We start from the raw sequence: 24,149 nt of genomic DNA, 5'->3' as shown, positions 1-24,149 counted from the left end.
TAGCAGGCTCGCGTAAAGGGACCGTTTGGGGACGTTTTGGGGGGAGCTGTAGTACCTCTTTCAGCACTGTCTGGCACATTGTAAAGTTACAGTCGTAAATCAGTGGTCAAGCTGACGCAAATCTGTGTTTTCTGCTGGGTTTGTGTTTCTATTCAGGGGGAGTCGTTGACATGAATGCTCAGAGTGAAAGAGCTTTGAACTCACCTGTGATAGCTCACGCCAACCACAACCATTCCTTTTTTGTTTTTAAGCACCAGAGCATTTTATACAGCCATTGTTTGAAATGACATCATACATTACAATGAGGAGGGGTGTGGCAAGCAGGTTGTATATTACAATGATAGCATGCAGGTTGTGTATTACAATGATCTACCATTCAGCCAGGAGTCGGCACTCGGTCACTCCTCCTCATGCATTTAAAGGTTTGGACTGGTGCACGACCGGCTGAATTCATGTAGGGGAGTGTACAAGTGCACACTTGGGGATAAAGGTGGAGAATCTGACTGAAGCCGCAGACTTTATTTAGGTATTGGATCCTCGAATGGACTTCTATGCCATGCAACTAGCGTAACTATGTAACTAATGTAACCAATTAACTGGCGTAACTATGTAACTAGCGTAACCATGTAACTAACGTAACCATGTAACTAGCGTAACCATGTAACTGGCGTAACTATGTAACTAGCGTAACCATGTAACTAACGTAATCATGTAACTAACGTAACCATGTAACTAGAAGTATCTGTAGTCAGGAAACATCTTCAGGTGCAGTAGTACTGCACATCAGAGCATTCAACTGTTTTCAGACAAAGAAACCAGAAAAATATGAGTTTCTACAATGGTGAGTAAAGCTACATTTGTTTGGTTGTGTGTTTGTTTGTTTTACATCAATGCACCTGATACTGCAGTTGTTCTTTTTTTTTACAAAAAGCTCATAGCATTCACTGCCTCTCTAAGATGTGTTTTCTTATAGAAAATGTTATTCAATCTGTTATAAAATGTATTTTCCTACATTAACAAGTGTCAGCTTGAGACATTTTCTTGCTCTATATATCATAGCTGGCCTAAGAGGACAACAATTAGGCTATCAATGCTATTTGTTAAACTGCAGTTTCCTCTGCTTTCAGGACCACGAGGACAAACCCAGCCTGCTGCTCTCCTTCCACACGGAGCCCAAACCTACAGATTTATCAAGTAATGAAAGAGTTCTGTTTTGGCTTGCCTATGTTATCACAATGAGATGGGTTCTATGAGTGGGTTTACACACCTTGAAAAACACTGGGTCTAAATGCTCTGGACTGCTAGCTAGCTAACAAATGTCACAGTCTTAGAGTTAATTGAAGCTTGGTGATAACTCTGCTAACATCTCTCCAGCACAGACTCTGCTGAGCAGCCCAGGTAGCACTAGCTCTAGTGAGCTGTCTAAGCCAGTCGTGCCTGTTCCAAGCCTACACAAACTGCCTGATTGCAGCCAAGCTCTTGCCTCGGGGAACCCTGGGCGCAGGAAAAGACCCTGTGCAAGCACTGGTCAGTATACACTACAACTTAGTACAATGGTCATTCATGTTCAGTTGGTTATGCTACACGAGGAAAGACTTGGAAGTTGATTTAATTAACTAAAACACAGCACTCTCATTCATCACCTTAGATTAAGCAGTCCCACCACAAAATGTTTTTGAAAATGTATAGGCCTGCTTCAACTTCTTTGAACTTTTTGCTTATTTCCACCCCCATTTGTTTGCTGTGTTTTGCATTGCATTTACATTAGTTTGAGGCTTTCAGTTTTATTTGCAAATCATTTGACTTTTTATCTGTTTGACCGAAATAGCATACATATACTACACATGTAGTTTCATTCAGGAGGGGAATGTTTCACAGCTTTGGGAATGTGGTCATATGTTTTGATGTTGAACAATAAGTCTACATGTTATGAAAAGTCCAGAGGATTTTTTTTTTACAAGTACATTTTTAAACTTACTGGAGAAATATCCTTAAAATGCTTATGTTAATGTCATGGACAGTCAGCCCTGCATTCATACTCCATCTATACATTTGAGAGTGATTACATTTGTCAAGCCCAATCCCAAAGCTTTATAGCAACAATGTGGCAGGGCTGCCGTTTGTCTGAAAAAACTATTTTAGCTTGTGGTTTTAAAATACAACACATACAGTACAACAGCTCGCAAATCTTCTGGACAAGTCATACACCCTAAACTGTGTGAACGCTAAAATGTGCCATCACGTTGTTTTAGGGTCGTTCATATTTTAACCACAGGAGGCTGCTGAGGGGAGGATGGCTCACAGCGTCCGGAATGGCGCAAATGGAATGGAAACCATGTGTTTGATACCATTCCACTGATTCCACTCCATCCATCACCTGTCCTCCCAATTAAGGTGCCACTAACCTCCCGCGATTTAACATACACATTCAATTAACTCAATGACAAGACTTCTAGTTGAGGAAATGCAGTGGTAGCCTCTTATTCCCTTGTGTCTCAATGCATTTGAATCCCATTTTCAACCCATTGAGGACCCAAGAGAGTCATTGTCGGAGCTGCCCCTTGTTGAGGTTTTCCATGAGAATACACAAGTGTGTGTTTAGCATTGTTCTAGTTGGATCTCACCTCAACCCCCACTGTCTATGAACAGCAGTAGGTCCCAACGTTGCCGGCGGACAAAGGACTGTAGGAAACGCTGCAACTATGCGAGAACAGTCCACTATCAGGGTCAAGGAGGAGAATCACTGGGGTTCCACCATGAATGGAATTCCCCAGCAATGAGTCCTCGAATTTGACCCTTGACCTATTATGTTTCTGAAATGATCATTTCAGAATATAAATCAAAAGGTCTATGACATCTTACTACCTTGAAAGTTTTAGCACTTCTGAATATTTTCGGGTCACAAAGCATGTATAGCCACCCTAATAAGTGCTGGAATATTAACCAATCCAGATTATTGACAAGTACTCAATGAGAAGTGGAATGGCAGAGAAAAAAAACACTGTTTTAGTAGCTAGAATAACGGCTAAGTTGTGGTAAACATTATGTGAATATTACAACTGCATTATTAAGCCTCTATTCAAAGTCAAAGTTGACAAGGCAGATAAACTCGTTGGTTGAAGCATTATTGCACCCTCTAGCGATTTGCAATTAAAAATGCATGTACCAGGATAACAAGGCATTGCAATGTCTGTGCATACACATATCCAGTTTTATCTGGTTTTGACTTCATCCTGGCGCCGTCTGCCATCTTGTGGACACTGATAGTACAGCACAGTTTTTTGGGAAGATAACTTCCTCCTGTACAGTTACTAGAGTTGTGATTGGGCCAATTGTGAGCCGCCCTATGTGACTCCCAATCAAGGCCGGTTGTCATACAGCCTGGAATCGAACCAGGGTCTGCGACAGAGCCACGTTGGATATCAAACTCCATTCTGATAACTTGATGAACAAATCAGCTTAGTGAGTGAGTCTCAGGATATTCACTGCTCTCAGAGGTCAGTGTGGGGTGTCCCTCTGGTGGTCACCTTGAGGCATTGCATTCATCCTTTGTCATTCTATAAACATTATTATTTTATTTTTTACAATGGGTTAGCGGATACTTTATGATAACGTGACATACTAAATCAATAGAGCTTGAGACTAATGTGCATGTTTGGAATACATTGTTTCCTGCAATTTTGCATCATAAGACCACACATTTGTCCAAGACAAATACACAAAATAGGCCTAGACAGATTTATAGTAATACCATCGAACAGACATGTAATTTTGAGTCTCCATCCCTATTTGATCAATAATGAAAGATTAGAGTGCAAGCATAGCTTTTAAAACACCACATTCTTGATATGAAGCAAGACTGAGTGCAAAGGACTTTGGTCTATGAGAGCAAAGCAACATTGCACAGATGGTGTGGCTTACTGCCTGTCCTCTTTAAGCCCCCATGCTTGGGGTGGTTCATGGTCAGCCATTTTGTTACAGTTTCAACTGGATATTCTGCCTTGCATATCAAATGGTAGAGCAAGTATGTTGGCTGCCTTGGACACCACATTTAAAAACATATTGGGGGGTTATGAAACTCAAATCCCTGTATATAAAATGCCTTAGAATATGTTTTACATTCTAGACCTTAAACCTCAAGTTCCTGACCGATACATAAAACGTGAGGGAATTAAAGGATGGTGTGTGACAGGGGCTGTTGCTCTTGAATAAAGGCACCAAAGAGAACAAAGAGTGGGTGGAGTTCTGGTTTAAGGCTGTGGGTCAGATATTTCAGGTTCTGAGCTTACGTTTCTTTACTTCTACTTTACGCAAACATGTTTTTTTGTGGTTTCCTTCCCCTCACATTTCCCACTGTTAATGGTGAATTATAATATAAGTTTTACCGGTAAAACGTCCATGCAGCATCTGCATTCCAACCATTCGATCTAAATCAGTTTCACGGAGATATGCATTTAGATATTCTTGAGTTGTACATTGTTGTTTCGAATTAGCATTCAGTGTTGTTTTTAATTATGTACGGTGAACGAATTTTAGAGCAGAGGGTGTTAAACTGTAAATTAGTTTACCTGTGTATTTTGCCGAGTGACGCGCGCTGTTTAATTTTGGCCGCATGAGGGGGAAATGAGGTAGCGTTTTTGTCTTAGAGTAAAGTAATAGTACGCTATTATATTCAGTTCTGTTATATATAATAGTATTCTACATAACAGAACCAAATATGTGGTTATGTTATGTAGAATACTATTATGATTCGATCTTGCAGACAGTGGGTTCGTTTGAATGGTAAGGCAAAAGCAAACGCCTAGAGTAGACGAAAGTCCAGGAGTGAAGTCGGGGGGATGCATCTGTGACAGCCGAAAGTCGAACACTGATGTGGTTTTCCAACAGCAAGGCTCAGTGCAACATGGCATTGCTGCAATTGTTTATCAGTTTTTCTTTGTAGTGTTCTAAAATATATATAAATACATTTGCGTACGTTGTACTTCCAATTGGTGAGAAACTCAAATATCACATTCACATATTCACTGTGTACGTGAATCATGCGAAGTTAGTTCCTGTTTCAGTTATGTCTTTGGTCACATTTGCGTGAGCAAACAAAAACATCCTAATGATTGGTTGACAATAGAGCCCCACGGTGGGGGTGTCATAATACCCACAAAACCTAGCGGTCAAACACGGAAAGGATTCCAATCGCTTTTACACCATTCATTTTTTCCCATAGGGAATTTAATGGTTGTGTTCAGTGTAGGCTTACCCTGGCATTACGTTTTGATAACCATGTCAATCTCTCCCGGCCACCAAGGCGACTTTAATCAATATATTCAGCTCTATCTTCGCTCAGATCCGAAAATGCTAATTAGCGTCAAAGTAGACATAATGCAAGACTATGAATTCCGTAGTCATCTCTAGCTGACACCTTTGCTAACAGGTATTGTCAGTTTAAAACTTGCACAAGACAGTTCACAGAAATTGTCAATTTTTTTAAATGTAGCCAATTTATGAATGACTAACATTAGATAGTTAATCCAGAGATTCTTACCTTTGCCTCTGTTCGGCAGTCTCATCCAGATCATCATGGCATTTGTAGTTCTTTATGATAGCCACATTAGCAGCTAATTAGCATTTCATTTTTAGGGGGTAAATACAGGCAAATATCTTGATAAAAGTCACCTTGTCCTAAAGAGGTGTTCATGGTTATCAAAACGTCACACCAGAGTAAGCCTACACAAAACACAGCCCTTATTGTAAGTATTTCTAAAATCCCCTATGGGAAAATGAATGGTGAAAAAAACTATTGGAACAATTTCCTTGTTTGACCGCTAGGTTTTATGGGTATTATGACTGACACTATGGTACTCTATGCAGGTGATGGCTGCACAATAATATTGTACCACCTATCCCAATTGTCCTTGGTATACTTGTGTTCCCCAATGTACTTTTTGTATTGATTTACTGTTAATAATAAAATATATATTTAAAGATGGATGCATGATAAAGTTGGTGAAGAGCAACTGCATAGATTTGCTGTAGACTGCAGTCAAAACTTAATGACCTTTGATCACATATTTCTTTGTAAAGTTCATGCAGTTGTCATGTAGTCGCAAGTCGGACAATTTTTATCCCCATAATGCAACACACTCTGGAAGGCGTGACCATTGGGTCACCAATTTGACATAAGTGATCTGCTCGAATGCACCCATTGATTCAGCTTTGATCTAACTTTATTAAATTAACACCATTTGCCAGAGCACCCTGTTCTCTACGAGTAGAGCCAGAGAGGAAGAGATGAAGCGAGAGTTTTCACTCGTACCAAAATCTGTCCAAAATAAGACCAAAGCGTTTCTCTGTGATTATTCTGCCTTCCCGCAATGGGACAACGACTCTCATTGCTAGGGTGGAGACATGAGCATCTCATCATTACATATGTAGGCTACAGATCTCTGGTAGAGCAGAGGCTATGGGCTTGTTTGTAGCCGACAGTAGAGGCGACCTCCGACTGACTGATCTACAAAGAACCTTGTATCATAAATAACTAGTACTCATTATTATTTGTAGATTAATCAGTCACAATTTACCCATGATACATTACGATTTTGATCTTCTCGAACACAGCCTTTACGTAAAGTAGAATTTAAACACATGCGCAGAACGTGAACCGCACATGTGCAGAAGCATCAGGATTTTTTGTCCGGAGGATAAAAGGTCAAAGAAAAGTCGGATCGGAAGCCACTCTAATCTTGGTTTCCGCCAGATGACACAGTCACAAAGTCAAAATTGCCTACAAAAATTAGGCATTTGGTCTTAATTTAATGTTAGGTTTACAGTGAGCAGTGTGGTTCAAATTAGGGTTAAGACGATATATTTTAGAAATGGGCGTGGTTTAGCCATAATAATACTTTGTGGCTGTGCTAACTAGTGACGACCCCGACGGTTTAAATGAAGATATTGACGTTCGCATTGACCCATCTAAATCTACTGCGCGCGCAATCACAACCAATCACCTCCGGCGGTTTATGTTGATCGGCATGGTCTGTTTGATTGGTGTGCCGATCATCCGATTAAAATTAGGGAAGACAGGACTGGCCTATCAAGAACTCCACAGGGCGGGATTTGATAGAGGGGGCTGGGTGCGAAGTATCATGGAGGATCAGTAAGAGAACTGTGGCCATCCAAGAAAGCTGAGCTGTGGGTCCAAGAACTGGAGTTTCAGAAAATTTGATTGCCATTTTTTTACGTTAACATAGTGTTTTATATTTTATTAATAATGGAGATGAAGAAGAGGATCAGTTTAGAATTGAGGAATAGGACACCAGCGGAGGTAAGTTATCTTAAAAATGAGGTGATAACTATGCAAGCCGATAACCCAGAGAAGAGCGGACTTCTTGCGAGGCTCCGCTCTGCACATGGACAACAAGAGAGGATGCGAGTCCGATTACAAGTTTTTGTTTTGTTTTGGGGGATTCTGATTATTCGTCATACCACAATATATGTTGGTTGCTGTACAAAAATGAACTGCAAATATCCACAAAGCAATTTTGGTCGCTTTGTGATTCTAATAACATTGTATTGATCTGCAACACTGCCTTTGCTATCATCCTCCTTGTCTTGTGCCCGGCCAGAGATCCATTGAACGTTCAAGGTGGCGGAGCGGACATAATTATGAAGAACATTATGCTATTGTTGTGAGAGTAATTCAATTGTGAAAAGCCAATAACATCGTAATAAGGCTCCGGTGACGTCGTGTTGACTCCTGTAGTACAGCAGGCTAATCCAAATACAGAGAATTCACGACTGCCGTGGAAATGTGAAATAACTTTTGAGACGCGATTTATTGGTTTGTCTTGAAAGTTCCCTGGTGTTATTCCATGTGGATGCCGATGCAAATAACTATTTAAGTCGAATGTAAAAACGTAAGCTTTCCATGCGTAACGAGCCTTTTGACCGGTCTTACCGGGTTAACCAAATGGCACAAACGAGCTGGTTGGTTTCTCTGAGCGGACATTTTACTAATCGAATGGGTTTAGCTAATAACCATTTCTTTTACCATAGTATTCTTTTTAAAGTCCACTGGATGTAAACATCAATACTTCGATGTTATATGAACAACGCCTGCAAGAATGTATACGCAATTTAAAACCAGCACGCACGCGAGTTGACCGTTCTCGGAGCGAGACGCGCAGGCACTGACTACGGTGGCGTCAGTGTAGCTGTTTTTTTGTGTTTTTTTTGTACAGTGAAGGCTTTTGAGCCCTATTTCTGACGTGCGGGGAGTGGAAGTCATTTTGTTGCATCTATACACGAGCCCATTTTGACGGCTATAACCGGTTTCTCAATTTAGACACACGCAAATGGATCAATTATGCGTATTATATACTAGGCCTAAATCCAAATGTAGAAAGTCTACTTCCAAACTAATTTCCTATAGCCTATGCGGCTCACCCAGCCGGCCATTTAAATAGCCTACTGTACTCGAAAAGCAAGTTGTCTTTCGCCTCCGTATGATAGTGATTATGTAACAACAGGCTTTTCCTCTGTAGGAAACGACGACGTCTTTGTAAAAGGTGTGTCTGTGTGTGTGTGTGTATGTATGTACATACATACATATATACACGCATTCAAGTGTAGCAGAGTTTGTGGTCCTGCTCTGCGTTTTACGAATTTAAGTAATATGGCAGATGGCGTGCGGGGCTCAGACCTCCGCCTCTATTTAGTAGATTAGGCTAAAACCCCCAACCCTCATAGACAGCGCTTGTCTGGGGATGGACAAAACCCATTCATTCATGCCACTGAGTCTTGCCTTCATTCGGCAAATCTATTTCTCTTACAATTTCTATAGTTACAGAACTCTGCTGTGCATTCGGCAGTGAAGTCCATTGTGCAGATGCTTCTGTATAGGATGTAGGCTACATCTCAACTGATGTTTTTTTTTTTCCTCTCTCGACGACAATATCGAGATGATGCGCACAGAACTGTTCGTCCAATCGAGGTATTACGTGAAGATAAAACCAGGCTAAGACAGTGACAATGCCATCTCTGGTTTTGAGGAGCGTGTTATTTATATCTTAGTGTTACGATTTGTAGTGGTACCATTGTATACACATTTTGTTGGTGATAAATAACATTGATAAAACACTTTGCTATATATAACTTGGTACCAGGGTTAGGGTCAATTCAATTCCAGTCAATTCAGAAAGTAAACCAAATTCCAATTCCACATTTTCCTAATTCAAAAGCATTGAAGGGAATTGGAATTCCAGTGTACTTTCTGAATTGACCACAACCCTGTTTGGTACAAGTACAGTGCTATTTTTTGCAACACCCGAATAACCACCCGAGGAGTGCCTATAGACAAAAAAGGGTAGCATCATGCTTGGAATTATTCAACGATTCTTGAATACAACTCACATATCACATGTAGGCTATACAAGTGCAAGTCAACTGGAGTCAATTTCCCTGATGCCAATATTAAATGTAACACTTCAACTTACTTAGCCATTCCTCATAACCATCTGCCAAGTATAGAACAAATGACTGACTACCACAACTGAAACTACATACTGATTGCACATCATCTCAACGCCTTGTAGCAGCGGAGTTTTGTACCGTAAGAGGGTGCTGAAACAAACATGGTTCTGAGAATGCATTTGAGACCCTGTCTACCACGCTTAAAACTTTTAAGAAATATAAGAAAGGCTTTAGAGGTTTGTTTGTATTTTTCGTTTGTATCATTACTTATTTTGAATAAGAATATACATCATAATGATACTGCTGGAAATGTAGGCCGTCATTGTAAATAAGAATCTGTTCTTAACTGACTTAAAGTTAATAAAGGTTAAATTAAAAATTGTAAAAAAAAATTGAGGGCCGTAAACTTGTGAACCTCGGCCCTGAAGGCGGTCAAGCTACAAACTGAATCAAAAGCCAAGATGATTTGTAGTCGTAACATGTTATTATCAATAATCATTTATTAGTCACTGTATTGTATTATTTGGTACTGAAGTCAATGAGACGGGTGTTATTTAGATTTTTGACACAATAGTTCCCCACTCACTAAGAACTGAGGTTGCTAGTTGCAAGCGGAACACACCGTAGCAAAGATGATAGATATATCGACGAGAGGTTTCTCCGCCCTAACATTGGGAGTCGTTGTCCACCAAACTCCATGCTTGGTGGGCGAAACAATAAAAAAACGCTACCTGCTGGAGGGAGAGATTTTCCGCCGAGTTGGGCCTCTCTCTTCCTCTTCTCTGACCAAAGCCACATTTTCATTTGGCCAGCATTGGTGATAACAACTAGGGCTGTGATGATACCAGTATGACAAAATTTAAAACATGAAGCAGACTTACTCTTTTGCTCCGAATTGTAGGAAATAGGATTGTAGGAAATATTGTAGGAATTGTAGGAAATAAGCTTTAAACCTGCAAAATTCTCCCCACCAAATGTTATTGGTTGCATACACGTGTTTAGCAAATGTTATTGCGGGTGTAGCAAAATGCTTGTGATAAAGTTATTCCCGGATGTTATTCCCTGCTGTATGTAATAACACAAAACACATTCTGGCCTAATAATGTAAGAAATAACAGTAATAAAAGTAGGCGTAAGTAAAAGTGAGGCGAGAGTCTGCATTTTTGGAAGATGATTAACTATAATGCTGGAGGACTTGGTCCTTCCGCAAGAGATTCTCTTCCTAGTATCTTCTTGTTAGTACAGTCTGGGATGACATATCTGAGATGGTGTAAAAGGGCAAGATATATTTGTCCTATCTCGACTGCAATAACACGTTTCTTGTTATCAGTCTCTTAAAACCTCTCTGGGATATGTGGGACGCTACCATTTTAAAGATAAACATCTTGTAAATCCAGCTACAGTGACCGATTTCAAATAGGCTTTACGGCGAAAGCACACCAAACGATTATGTTAGGTCAGCACCTAGTCACAAAATACCATACAGCCAGTTTCCAGCCAAGGAGAGAGCTCACAAAAGTCAGAAATAGCGATTAAATTACTCACTAACCTTTGATGATCTTCATCAGATGGCACTCACATGACTTTTGTTTGATAAAGTTAATCTTTATGTCCAAAAACCTGATTTGAAATTGATGTGTTATGTTCAGAAATCCATTGTCTCAAACAAACATCAGGTGAAAGTGCAGAGAGCCACATCAAATTACAGAAATACTCATAATAAACATTGATAAAAGATACAAGTATTATGCATGGAATTATAGATAAACTTCTCCTTAATGCAACCGCTGTGTCAGATTTCAAAAAGGCTTTAGCACACCTTGCGATTATGTTAGGTCAGCACCTAGCCACAGAAAAACATATAGCCATTTTCCAAAGAAGGAGAGGTGTCACAAAAGTCAGAAATAGCATTATAAATATTCACTTACCTTTGATGATATTCATCGGAATGCACTCCCAGGAATCCCAGTTCCACAATAAATGTTTGTTTTGTTCGATAAAGTCCATAATTTATGTCCAAATACCTCCTTTTTGTTTGCGCATTTAGTTCACAAATCCAAACTCACGAGGCGCGGGCAAGTCCAGGCGAAAGTTCAGACGAAAAGTCCAAAAAGTTATATTACAGTTCGTAGAAACATGTCAAACGATGTATAGAATCAATCTTTAGGATGTTTTTATCATAAATCTTCAATAATGTTTCAACCGGACAATTCCTTTGTCTTTAGAAATTAAAAGGAACGCAGCTACCTCTCACGGCTGTGTGCATGATTTAGCTCATGGCATTCTGCCAGACACCAGACTCAAACAGCTCTCCTTCCCTCCCCCTTCACAGGAGAAGCCTGAAACAAGGTTCTAAAGACTGTTGACATCTAGCGGAAGCCTTAGGAAGTGCAATATGACCCCATAGACACTGTATATTTGATAGGCAATGACTTGAAAAACTACAAATCTCAGATTTCCCACTTCCTGGTTGTGTTTTTCTCAGGTTTTTGCCTACCATATGAGTTCTGTTAAACTCACAGACATCATTCAAACAGTTTTAGAAACTTCAGAGTGTTTTCTATCCAAATCTACTAATTATATGCATATTCTAGCTTTTGGGCCTGAGTAGCAGGTAGTTTACTCTGGGCACCTTATTATCCAAGCTACTCAATACTGCCCCTCAGTCCCAAAGAAGTTAAAGATGTAGTCCGGGATCTTTAAGCACAACACATTCATAACATCTTGTACAAATTGGATTCATATCATATCGTACCAATTGTACAGACATTTTTTTTTTAAATTGCAGGACGTAACGTATCATACGAAATGGATGACATAGTACACAATTGGATGAAATAGTACACAAAAAAACTGGGACTCAATTTATGAATACACATTTTGGAATTATCCTGTTAAACTTGTTAAAACAAAATATTAATACTTTTTACTGAAGAGACTGTGGCACCTGATGTTTCATGCCTGTCAATGTCACGGTGATCACAACTTCTGGCGACAATGAAAAGTAGCTAGCTAGCTAAACAGGTATGAGATACAAGCTGTCCGTCAGTCTCGTAGCACTTCTGGCTGTCATTTATCCATGCCTACAGCATTCATGCAATTACATTCCAGGACTCTGAGTCTCCCTGACAATTCATTTAAAAAACATTTTTGTCATTTATCCAGAGCGACTTACAGGAGCAATTAGGGTTAAGGATCTTGCTCATGGGCACAAGGATTCAAACCAGCAACTGTGTAGATTAAGACACCGCAGAGTGTCCACAGACACGTACCTCAATCCAGAGGTTGTTTTTAGCTAACTAGCTAGCATGACTACTATCTAGCTGACATCTTGGCTAGTAGTTGGCTTCTAGACTCACTGTCTCCTATTTTCTGTCCAAATAACTTAACTAAATAGCAAAATATTCCCACCTGTCATGATAAGTAAACATGTTTACCCAATGGGTAACAACTAGGAAATTAGGATTACTTTTTTTTGCTCCCCAGCTAGCTAGACACCTTGTTAGCGAGCTAGTGTGTTTGCCAGCTGTAGCTTAGCTAACCTGTCATTAACAAATGTTGAGCTGCTAGACGATAACTAGGGCTTGCTATGGGTTAGCACCAATTATGTCTATAAACCTTAATTGTTAATGTTATGTATTGGCCATTGCGAGGCTTTGATGTCACCGGTCGGCCATATTGGCACTCCCCAGTAGGAACAGTCCTCAATAGGAATGAATGTAATTCTACAGTATTTCAATTAAATGTTTCAAGGACACCATTACTTGTGTTTTTGTTTTAGTGATGACTGTAGCATCTTGCGTCGAGCCATCCCGGATCCGGGATCGTGAATACAGCCTCAAGCTCATTACCATAACGCAACGTTAACTATTCATGAAAATCGCAAATGAAATGAAATGAATCTATTTGCTCTCAAGCTTAGCCTTTTGTTAACAACACTGTCATCTCAGATTTTCAAAATATGCTTCTCAACCATTGCAAAACAAGCATTTGTGTAACAGTATTGATAGCTAACGTAGCATTTAGCGTTAGCATTCACCATGCAACATTTTCCACAAAAACCAGAAAAGCATTCAAATAAAATCATTTACCTTTTGCAGAACTTCGGATGTTTTCAATGAGGAGACTCTCAGATAGCAAATGTTCAGTTTTTCCTGAAATATTATTTGTTTAGGACAAATCGCTCAGTTTTCTGCGTCACGTTTAGCTACAAAAAAAAACCTGTATACAGGATTGTGTAAATCTATCCGCAAGCTCATTAGCATAACACAACGTTAACTATTCATGAAAATCGCAAATGAAATTAAATTAATCTATTTGCTCTCAAACTTAGTCTTTTGTTAACAACACTGTCGTCTCAGATTTTCAAAATATGCTTTTGAACCATAGCTAAACAAGCATTTGTGTAACAGTATTGATAGCCTAGCATAGGATTATGCCTCTCTTTCACAATGCAACATTTTCCACAAAAAACAGAAAAGAATTCAAATAAAATAATTTACCTTTGAAGAACTTCAGATGTTTTCAATGAGGAGACTGTTAGATAGCAAATGTTCCGTTTTTACAAAAAAATATTATTTGTGTCAACTATTCGCTCCGTTTTGTTCATCACGTTTGGGTAAGGAAAAAAAAAATATATATATATATTAAGTCATTAAAATGCTAACTTTTTCCCAAATTAACTCCATAATATCGACAGAAACATGGCAAACCGATGTTTAGAAATCAATCCTCAAGGTGTTTTTCACATATCTATCGACGATAAAATCCATCGTGGCAGTTGACTTTCTCTTCTGAAGAAATGGAACGCGCATGGACCTACAGATTACGCAATAATTTTGACACAGGACACCAGGCGGGACACCAGGTAAATGTCGTCTCTTATGGTCAATCTTCCAATGATATGCCTACAAACACGTCACAATGCTGCAGACACCTCGGGGAAACGACAGAAAGCGCAGGCTCATTCCTGGCGCATTCACAGCCATATAAGGAGACATTGGAACACAGTACCTTCAGAATCTGGCATTTCCTGTATGAAACTTCATCTTGGTTTCGCCTGTAGCATTAGTTCTGGGGCACTCTCAGATCATATCTTTGCAGTTTTGGAAACTTCAGAGTTTTGTCTTTCCAAGGCTGTCAATTCCATGCATAGTCGAGCATCTTTTCGTGACAAAATATTGCGCTTAAAACGGGCACGTCTTTTTATCCAATAATGACATAGCGCCCCCGTAGGTTGAAGAGGTTTTAACACAAAAAAAAACATAAGAAATAAAAGATTCAGATCCATACCCACAACAAGCTTATTTCTCTTTGTTAGCTAGCATTTCCTCTTTGCCTAGATAATCCATCCAACAGACAGGTGTGGCATATCAAGAAGCTGATTAAACAGTATGATCATTACACAGGTGCACTTTGTGCTGGGGACAATAAAAGGCCACTTTAAAATCTGTTGTTTTGTCACGCAACACAATGCCACAGATGTCTCAAGTTTTGAGGTTACGTGCAATTGTCATGCTGACTTCAGGAATCAACACAAATCAACAGCCTGATCAACTCTATGCAAAGCATATGTGTCTCACTGCATGAGGCAAATGGTGGTCACACCAGATACTGACTGGTTTTCTGATCAAAGCCCCTATCTTTTTTTTTAAAGGTATCTGTGACCAACAGATGCAAATCTGTATTCCCAGAGCATAATGAATTTATTTCAATTGACTTTCCTTATATCAACTGTAACTCAGTGTATATCTTTTCATAATTGTTTTATGTTTAGCTCACATAATATAATTCAAAAGTATGCATTAAGTTGTCTAATAGAATAAATGTTTAAAAAAATGCATTTAGACATTAATAAATGCATATCTATAGCTTCCAAATTATTTTGTGAGTGCCAAGATGGCTGTGTTGGCTTCAATACAGCGTCCAACGTCAGTCACCCAGGATTTATGCGCATTTTTATTTTGTTACCTCTTTTGAAGCCTTGTAGCTAGTTAGCTACTCCAGCCACGTCGTTTTTCAGACAGGTCCTCCGCCTTGTGTCCACACTACAAAGCATTCAAGCAGAAAATAATTGAAAAGTCGTGTGCTCTCACAGAAAACAGCGGACTTCAGGTCAAGGGTCAGCTTTTCCAATCAACATGTAATAAGATTATAAAGTGACATGGTGAATTAACCCAAACAAACAAAGAATAAGAAAAAATGTATGCATTTAATTTGGTTTCATTCATTAACATGTGCAGGATGAAATCTCTTGATGCACCACCTCATTGTCAAGTGTCCAGTTGATCTTGATTACTGTTCCTACAGGTGGAAGAACTGGTGGTGGATAATTGCCGCACCAGTGATGGTGAAGTAGAGGGCCTGACGGATGATTTCAAGGAGCTGGAATTCCTCAGCATGGTCAACGTTGGACTCATCTCCCTGGCCAAACTACCCTCTCTGCCCAAGCTGCGCAAGGTGATTAGGGAAGCTGGATCCTTTTGAGCAATCGATTATCTCAATCAAAATCATTTAGTTTGCAGAATTATAAGAAACTCTGGCTTTACTCCCAATGACCAGTATTTTGATGTGGAGCATTACATTTTTTCAAACGATTCATCAGGAAATTGTGTGTTCTTTCCTCACAGTTGGAGCTGAGTGACAACAACATCTCAGGTCATTTGGAGACCCTTTCAGAGAAGTGCCCCAACCTGACGTATCTAAACCTGAGTGGCAACAAGATCAAGGGGCTGAACAACGTTGAGGCCCTGGTTAGTTGAGTCGTTAAGTCTATTCAGGGCCGGTTGTTAAGGCTTCTTTTGGAATGAAGTCAGGGTCTCAACTTACTGTTGAGCTAGAATAGACAAGGTGCAATTTAGAAATGTTGTTGTGGATCGGCAATTTTTATCATTCACACAATTAGCCATGTCAGCTAACCATTTTTAGATTGGTAAGATATTCTAGCCAGCTATCTAAACTCGTAGTAATTATGGGCGAATATCAACCGGCATGCACGGAAACTGCACAGTAGTGGTCCGCGGGTCAGCTGTTTGTTCACCCGCAATTGCTAATAACCCATCCGCAACCGCCCGACGATCTGTAATAAAGTGAATATCCATGGCTTGCACCCGACCCTAACCCACTAATATAGAAAATCTACTGTAGGCTACAGTCAAAGACGACGGAACAATTGTTTAACAGTGGGTGCAGTTTTTTTTGTTGCTGCCTGATTTAGATATGTTTCTATTTATAATTTCCGACATTTTGGTAGGCTATTGGTTAGTCAACTTTTCTATAGTTAGATACAGTGCATCCAGACCCTTTGAGATTTTGTTACATTACAGCCTAATTATAAGATGGATTAAATCGTTTTTCCCTTCATCAATCTTTACTTAGTACTTTGTTGAAGCAACTTTGGCAGCAATTACAGATTTAAGTCTTCTTGGGTATGACGCTAACAAGTTTGGCACACCTGTATTTGGGGAGTTTCTCCCATACTTCTATGCACATCCTCTCAACCTCTGTCAGAGGTACAAATCTGTCGTTCTGCTCCTGAACAGGCAGTTAACCCACTGTTCCTAGGCTGTCATTGAAAATAAGAACTTGATCTTAACTGACTTGCCTGGTTAATAAAAGGTTGAATGGGGAGCATCTTTTCACAGTTCTTTTCAGGTCTCTCCAGGGATGTTCGATCAGGTTCAAGTCCGAGCTCTGGCTATCGCCACTCAAGGATATTCAGAGACTTGTCCCGAAGCCACTCCTGCGTTGTCACTATGGTTCACCGCAGAGATAGTACCAGGTTTCCTCCAGATGTGACGCTTGGCATTCAGGCCAAAGAGTTCAATCTTGGTTTCATCAGACCAGAGAATCTTGTTTCTCATGGTCTGAAAGTAATTTAGGTGCCTTTTGGCAAACTCCAAGCGGGCTGTCATGTGCCTTTTACTGAGGAGTTGCTTCCGCCAGGCCACTCTACCATAAAGGCCTGATTGGTTGAGTGCTGCAGAGATGATTGTCCTTTTGGAAGTTTCTCCCATCTCCACAGAGGAACTCTGGAGCTCTGTCAGAGTGACTATCGGGATCTTGGTCACCTCCCTGACCAAAGCCCTTCTCCCCCTATTAATCTGTTTGGCCGGGTGGCCAGCTCTGGGAAGAGTCTTGGTGGTTCCAAACTACATTTATGGAGGCCATTCCCAATCTGGCCCTCATACTACCATCACCACCTAATCATCCCATTCCAATTGGCTCATTCATCCCCTCCACGTTTCCCCTGTAACTATTTCCCAGGTCATTGCTGTAAATTGAGAATGTGTTTTCAGTCACCTGGTAAAATAAATGATACAATTATGAATTTCAGGTATTGTTTTCTCTTGATTCAGCCCGTCCGCCATCCGCACAATATTTAATGACCCTAAACCCGTCTGCCTCGAGGATATGAAGGCGTGGACTGCGGGTTATGAGTCAACCCACGCATTACTTGTGCCTCTGACATTCAGGCGGCCACTACTGATTTTGTTAGTCACTTTCACTCATATCGTGGGATAAGTCATGGCAAAATATGTGGAATTGCAGGAAATTCTTTAAAACTGCTAAAATTTCTAAAAAAACTGCAAAAAATTATCTCTGCCCCATGGCAACATTTGTAGAATTGCATTTGATGAAAAAAGTGCTTTAATATATATATATATATTTCTAAACTAATCATGCCATTCACAAGGAGATGTGTGGCTATGCTTGCCAGCCGTGTGCATGGAGAGAATTTGTTAATAAGTATTGTCTGGTAAGCTCTAACCTCTGCTTCCTAAAACCACAGCAAAATCTGAAGAACCTGAAGAGCCTGGACCTGTTTAACTGTGAGATCACCACACTGGAGGAGTACCGTGAGAGCATCTTTGAGCTGCTGCCTCAGGTCACCTACCTGGACGGCTTCGACCAGGAGGACAACGAGGCCCCTGACTCAGAGGCAGACGACGACGGTGAGCATGGCTACCACAACACAACCACACGGTGGGGCTGGTGATGTTTCAGCCTAACTTTCTTGAACAAAATACTTCTTCATTCATAGACGAGGATGAGGGGGAGGATGGAGTCGGGCCCACAGGGGACGATGATGAAGATGAGGACGAGGAGGGGGAGGAAGGAGGAGAGGTTGGGCTCTCTTACCTGATGAAGGAAAGGATCCAGGTGAGACGACTGAAATGTCTCATGTTTTATCCAAAACGTCATAATGTTTTACATCCGGCGACTCGAGTCGACGCTTAATTTAAAGAATCTTAACACCCCCTCCCCCTCCTCCACACACAGGACGAAGAAGATGATGACGACTACGCAGAGGAGGAGGAAGAAGGTGAGGACAAGAATTGTTGTGTTGACCTGTCACTAGTAATCAAACCCAAGTACTCTAGCCTGGAAGTGGCAGATATGTTTGTCTGTCACAGATCTCCTGTTGGAATCAATCATCAAAATCTCTATTGACATCGGCTCCATGCTGGCTGTTACTCAATTTGTGGCAATAACTGCCTCTTTGACTCGGGAGGGTTTGACTTCTATTGATCCATTCCTCAGCCCTGTGTGACTATTCATTTGTCACTTATCTGTGTGTTTTGGAGCCAAGCTAGGTCTACCTTCGACACTTAAAACAAGGTCCTCCCTACACACTTAAAACAAGAGTCTTCCCTACACAGTAGGCAGATAAAACCTTTGGGCTTTAGAGGTATTGCAGGTTGCGTACATGTAATCCAGAGATGGTTCAGGCCATTTAGTGTGTTACCTTGTGAACGCGGCTAAAGTCCCCATGTGTATACAGTGCATTCGGAAAGTATTCAGACCACTTGACTTTTTCCACATTTTGTTACGTTGCAGCCTTATTCTACAATAGATTACGTTGTTTTTGTAACTCATCAATCTACACATAATACCCCATAATGACAAGGCAAAAACAGGTTTACTCATTTCTGCAAGTGAAAAAAAAAACTGAAATATGACAGTATTCAGACCCTTTACTCAGTACTTTGTTGAAGCACCGTTGGCAGCGATTGCAGCCTCAAGTCTTCTTGGGTATGAAGCTACAAGCTTGGTACACCCGTATTTGGGGAGTTTCTCCCATTCTTCTCTGCAGATCCTCTCAAGCTCTGTCAGGTTGGATGGAGAGTGTCGCTGCACAGCTATTTTCAGGTCTCTCCAGAGATGTTCGATAGGGTTGAAGTCCGGGCTCTGGCTGGTCCACTCAAGGACATTCAGAGACTTGTCCCAAAGTCACTCCTGCGTTGTCTTGGTTGTGTGCTTCGGGTCATTGTCCTGTTGGAAGGGGAACCTTCGCCCCAGTCTGAGGTTATGAGCACTCTTGAGCTGGTTTTCATCAAGGATCTCTCTGTACTTTGCTCCGTTCATCTTTCCCTCGATCCTGACTAGTCTCCCAGTCCCTGCCACTGAAAAACATCCCCACAGTATAATCTTGCCACCACCATGATTCACCGTAGGGATGGTGCCAGGTTTCCTCCAGACGTAATGCTTGGCATTCATGCCAAAGAGTTTAATCTTGGTTTCATTAGACCAAATAATCTTGTTTCTCATGGTCTGGCAGTCTTTTGGTGCCTTTTGGCAAACTCCAAGCGGGCTTTCATGTGCCCTTCGGAGGAGTGACTTCCGCCTGGCCACTCTGCCATAAAGGCCTGATTGGTGGAGTGCTGCAGAGATGGTTGTCCTTCTGGAAGGTTCTCCCATCTCCACAGAGGAACTCTGGAGCTCTGTCAGAGTGACCATCGAGTTCTTAGTCACCTCCTTGACCAAGGCCCTTCTCCCCCTATTGCTCAGTTTGGCCGGGAAGCCAGCTCTAGGAAGAGTCTTGTTGGTTCCAGACTTCCATTTAAGAATGATGGAGGCCACTGTGTTCTTGGAGACCTTCAATGCTGCAGAAATGTTTTGGTAGCCTTCCCCAGATCTGTGCCACTGCACAGTCCTGTCTCTTTGCTCTAGAGACAATTCTTGATTTTTGCTCTGACATGCACTGTCAACTATAGGACCTTATATAAACAGGTGTGTGCCTTTCCAAATCATGTCCAATCAATTGAATTTACCACAGGTGGACTCCAATCAAGTTGTAGAAACATCTCAAGGATGATCAATGGAATCAAACAGGATGAGCTGAGCTCAATTTTGAGTCTCATAGCAAAGGGTCTGAATACTTGTGTAAATGTAATATTTTAGTTTAGTTATTCTTTTTCAATTTGCACAAAGGTCTAAAAATCTGTTTTCACTTTGTCTTTATGGGGTATTATGTGTAGATTCATGAGCATTTGTATGTATTTAATCCATTTTAGAATAAGGCTGTAACCCAACAAAGTGGAAAAAGTCAAGAGGTCTGAACTTTCCAAATGCACTGTACGTGAACTACTCCTTCAGGACTCTGAGTGGGAAGCTGTGCCTACTGTGAGATGACATCAGTAAGCAGCGCACTTGCATGTGTGTGCAAGGAGTATAAATCAACCCTTTCCTATATAACATGCCAGGGGAAATACTTAGCTACAATATTATACATAAGTAGTAGATCTGAGGCCTTGGGAATCCTTTGAAAGTAGACTTTGATGTAAGAGAGCCGCATTAACATTAAACCAAAATGGACTCCTTAGCCTCTACATTGTTTCGCTAATGGTAATTCAGTCTACAAAGTGGCCTTTGTTACGTGACTGAAAAGATGTATACTAGTGGTACTGTGTTTTGTTTTTCCCCCTCTGGTGTTTTTGAGACTTGTCGGTGGGCGGAACATACGGTGGATCTTGTATCAACTCCCACATTGCCTGTGGATATAATATCATAAGGGTGCTGAATTCAGAATTAAGGGAAATGCCAATTGGATTTGATTGCTGTTTTACTTGGTCCTGATTAGAATTGATTGTCGCCACCTTTTTTAAAGTCCGACAAAGTCTGACTTTTTGATTGGCTTGTGTCCTGTGCAGAGGAGAAGGCAGGAGTCAAAGGGGAGAAGAGGAAGAGGGATGCTGAGGACGAAGGGGAGGAGGAGGATGATGATGACGACGACTAGGCTTGTCCTTCCCCTGCGAACCTCTGGATCCAGATCCAAGTAGAACAATAACTACAAAAAAGTGTGATCTTGCAGATTGTTTCTCTTTGTAAACCATAGATATCACTGTAGAGGCTGTTTCTTTTATATATAAATATATATATGAGATACTATACGAAAAGGAGATTTTATCGACAAATAATTTGTTCATCGTTCTAAGTTAAATTACCACCCCAAAAATCTCATCAATATGCAGCCAGTCTAAAATTAATGGATGTAGGGGGGTGGGCGGGGCTGGATTTATGTTATGGGCTAATTTAAGAAGGGCTGTCGCTACAATGACCAGCCATCCGCACAACAGAAGTGGCCCACGCTGTCCCTCGTTGACATTCGTGTTCAACAAAACTCCAGTTGTTCCAAGACCCATGACAGGCCAGGCAGCCCAGAGTCCAGTCCAGCCCAAAGAGATAGAGGACGCATCTTTGTATCCTTGCCCTTATAGCATCTGTGACTGCATGGGCAGCGCAGTCTCAATTTTAAAGTAGTCAATTGTCTTCACGATTGGCTGATCCCTCCTGATGATTCGCAACATGGTCACCAGGAGGGATCAGCCAATGAAGTTAGAAGTCCTACTCAGTTGACGACATTAAAAAGGTTGGAAGCCTTCAATGGCGCTGCTCATGCTAATACAGCCTTTTGGCCACTAGAGGCCTCTATCATTCTCTATGGCCCAGCCAAGTCTGATCTACCTCTCTGGGCCACGGTGAGAAGAGAATGCCCCCTACAGGACAACACTCTACACAGAACCACCCTCACTACTCAGGTGGCCAGGCATACCAGGCTAGAAAAAAAGGCACCAGGAAGTTTAGGAACCTCTACCGTCATCACTGTCTGCCACAAGCAGTCTCCTCTTTCTCCCCAGCCACCCCAATGCATTTGTACCAGATCGTTTCCAGCCATCAATGAAAGTCCTGTCTCCCGTAAGCATAGCAAAGACTGTGTTAGATCCCTCACACAGTACATGACTTGTTTTAGGATTTTTTTAATCGTGGGAGGTTGAGAGATCCAGAAAAGTAGTCTATCAGTTTCAATACCAGCGTTAGCCCTGGGGAGTTGTATTTCCAACTGATGTGCAAACTGACCACGACATTTGTTAGGGCCATAGAGCTGTGGCTTTCCAGGACTGGTGCTGGTAAATCTGTATTCTAAATCAAACCTAGCGGTTTGGCCTTAACCTTATCTGTCTCTAACGGATGCAAACCAATATGTTTCCTTCTGGTTCAACAGGCCATATCTGTTAACAGCTTTAAATACTGTAACCTGACTATTAATGTTGTTGTCGCGGTGATAGAGGGGCACGGCCATAATGTTTATATTGAAAAAGTTAAGGTCAAACCGCTTCGGTGTAGGAATGAACCGCATCCCGAAGTAAATTTTTATCTTTGTCTTGCTGTTGATGCAAGTTAGTTTATAATTGTACTGGTATTTTACACAGCAGGAACTTTAATCTATTATTAGTAAGGCAATATGTAAATAGTTTCAGTTCCAACAGTTTGATGTTTCATGTGTTTTTTTGTGTGTTTTTTTAATGACTTTTTTCGTCATTTTGTTTTAATATAAAGCACAGGTCAAGAAGCCAAACTCTGACCTAACACACTCAATATAGATTATTTTCCATCCTTGGCTGTTGTGACACGTTGTGTTTTGTGTGGTGTAAACATCTTAAAAGAAGGATTTTGAATAAAACAATATATAAACAGAAAAGAGAGTGCTTTAAAATAAATTGATAGGTTTTTGTCTTCAGAAAATGATTACCTAATTACATGAATGTCATTCACTGCTAGGCAGTAGTAGGGACATTATGTTACATGTAGCAACAATTTATGTACAAATTATGTACAATTGACCAACACATGGCCAAAGGAGGGAGAATTTCAGTATATTACATTGGCTAGACCAAACATCTTTGGTCGTCACCAATTCATGTATGAGAAATGTTTCACAAACCATCCAAACTGTTTCTCTGTTTATAAAAAGGTATTCAGTGAGATGTGAGGAGTGGGAGTGTAATGTGACCTGTAAGGCCTATGAGTTACAGTTCCTCACGAACAGTCTGCTGGCTCAGCGTCTAATATCACACACAGGTGCCATCTGCTGGGCGTCACAGGCATGAATAATTCATGAGGGAGGTCTTGGTAGTTAAGAGGACATTGGACATGAAGGGGGTGGGGTTATGTCAGAGATGCAGGGGTGGGGCCACTGGAACCTGCCATGAACAATGTATTATGTTGCTTAGTGCCATGCAGCGATTCCCTCCGCAAGGCAATCAGACAAGCAAAGCGTCAGTATAGAGACAAAGTAGAGTCGCAAGTCAACGGCTCAGACACGAGATGTATATGGCAGGGTCTACAGTCAATCACGGATTACATGAAGAAAACCAGCCCCGTCGAGGACATCGACGTCTTGCTCCCAGACAAATTAAACAACTTCTTTGCACGCTTTGAGGACAATACAGTGCAACTGACAAGGCCCGCTACCAAAGCTTGTGGGCTCTCCTTCTCCGTGGCCAATGTGAGTAAAACATTTAAACGTGTTAACCCTTGCAAGGCTGCCGGCCCAGACGGCATCCCTAGCCACGTCCTCAGAGCATGCGCAGACCAGCAGGCTGGTGTGTTTACGGACATAT

At 41.0% G+C, this 24,149-nt stretch overlaps 1 protein-coding gene across 1 annotated transcript; it reads left to right on the top strand.

The window, feature by feature from the left end:
• Window positions 1–7,114: 7,114 nt before the first annotated feature.
• LOC118399375 (acidic leucine-rich nuclear phosphoprotein 32 family member E-like) lies at window positions 7,115–23,142 on the top strand. The gene is made up of 7 exons (XM_035795414.2): window positions 7,115–7,318; window positions 15,775–15,924; window positions 16,095–16,217; window positions 18,257–18,419; window positions 18,509–18,627; window positions 18,748–18,790; window positions 21,399–23,142. Exons 1-7 carry the CDS (start codon window positions 7,265–7,267, stop codon window positions 21,482–21,484), a joined length of 738 nt encoding a protein of 245 aa, XP_035651307.1. The 5' UTR covers window positions 7,115–7,264; the 3' UTR covers window positions 21,485–23,142.
• The last annotated feature ends 1,007 nt before the right edge of the window (window positions 23,143–24,149 follow it).

This window comes from Oncorhynchus keta, chromosome 20 (assembly GCF_023373465.1).
Source record: "Oncorhynchus keta strain PuntledgeMale-10-30-2019 chromosome 20, Oket_V2, whole genome shotgun sequence".
In the NCBI taxonomy this organism is placed as follows: Eukaryota; Metazoa; Chordata; class Actinopteri; order Salmoniformes; family Salmonidae; genus Oncorhynchus; species Oncorhynchus keta.
Note: the sequence above shows the minus strand (reverse complement) of the source record. Positions and strands in the feature narration are given on the sequence as shown.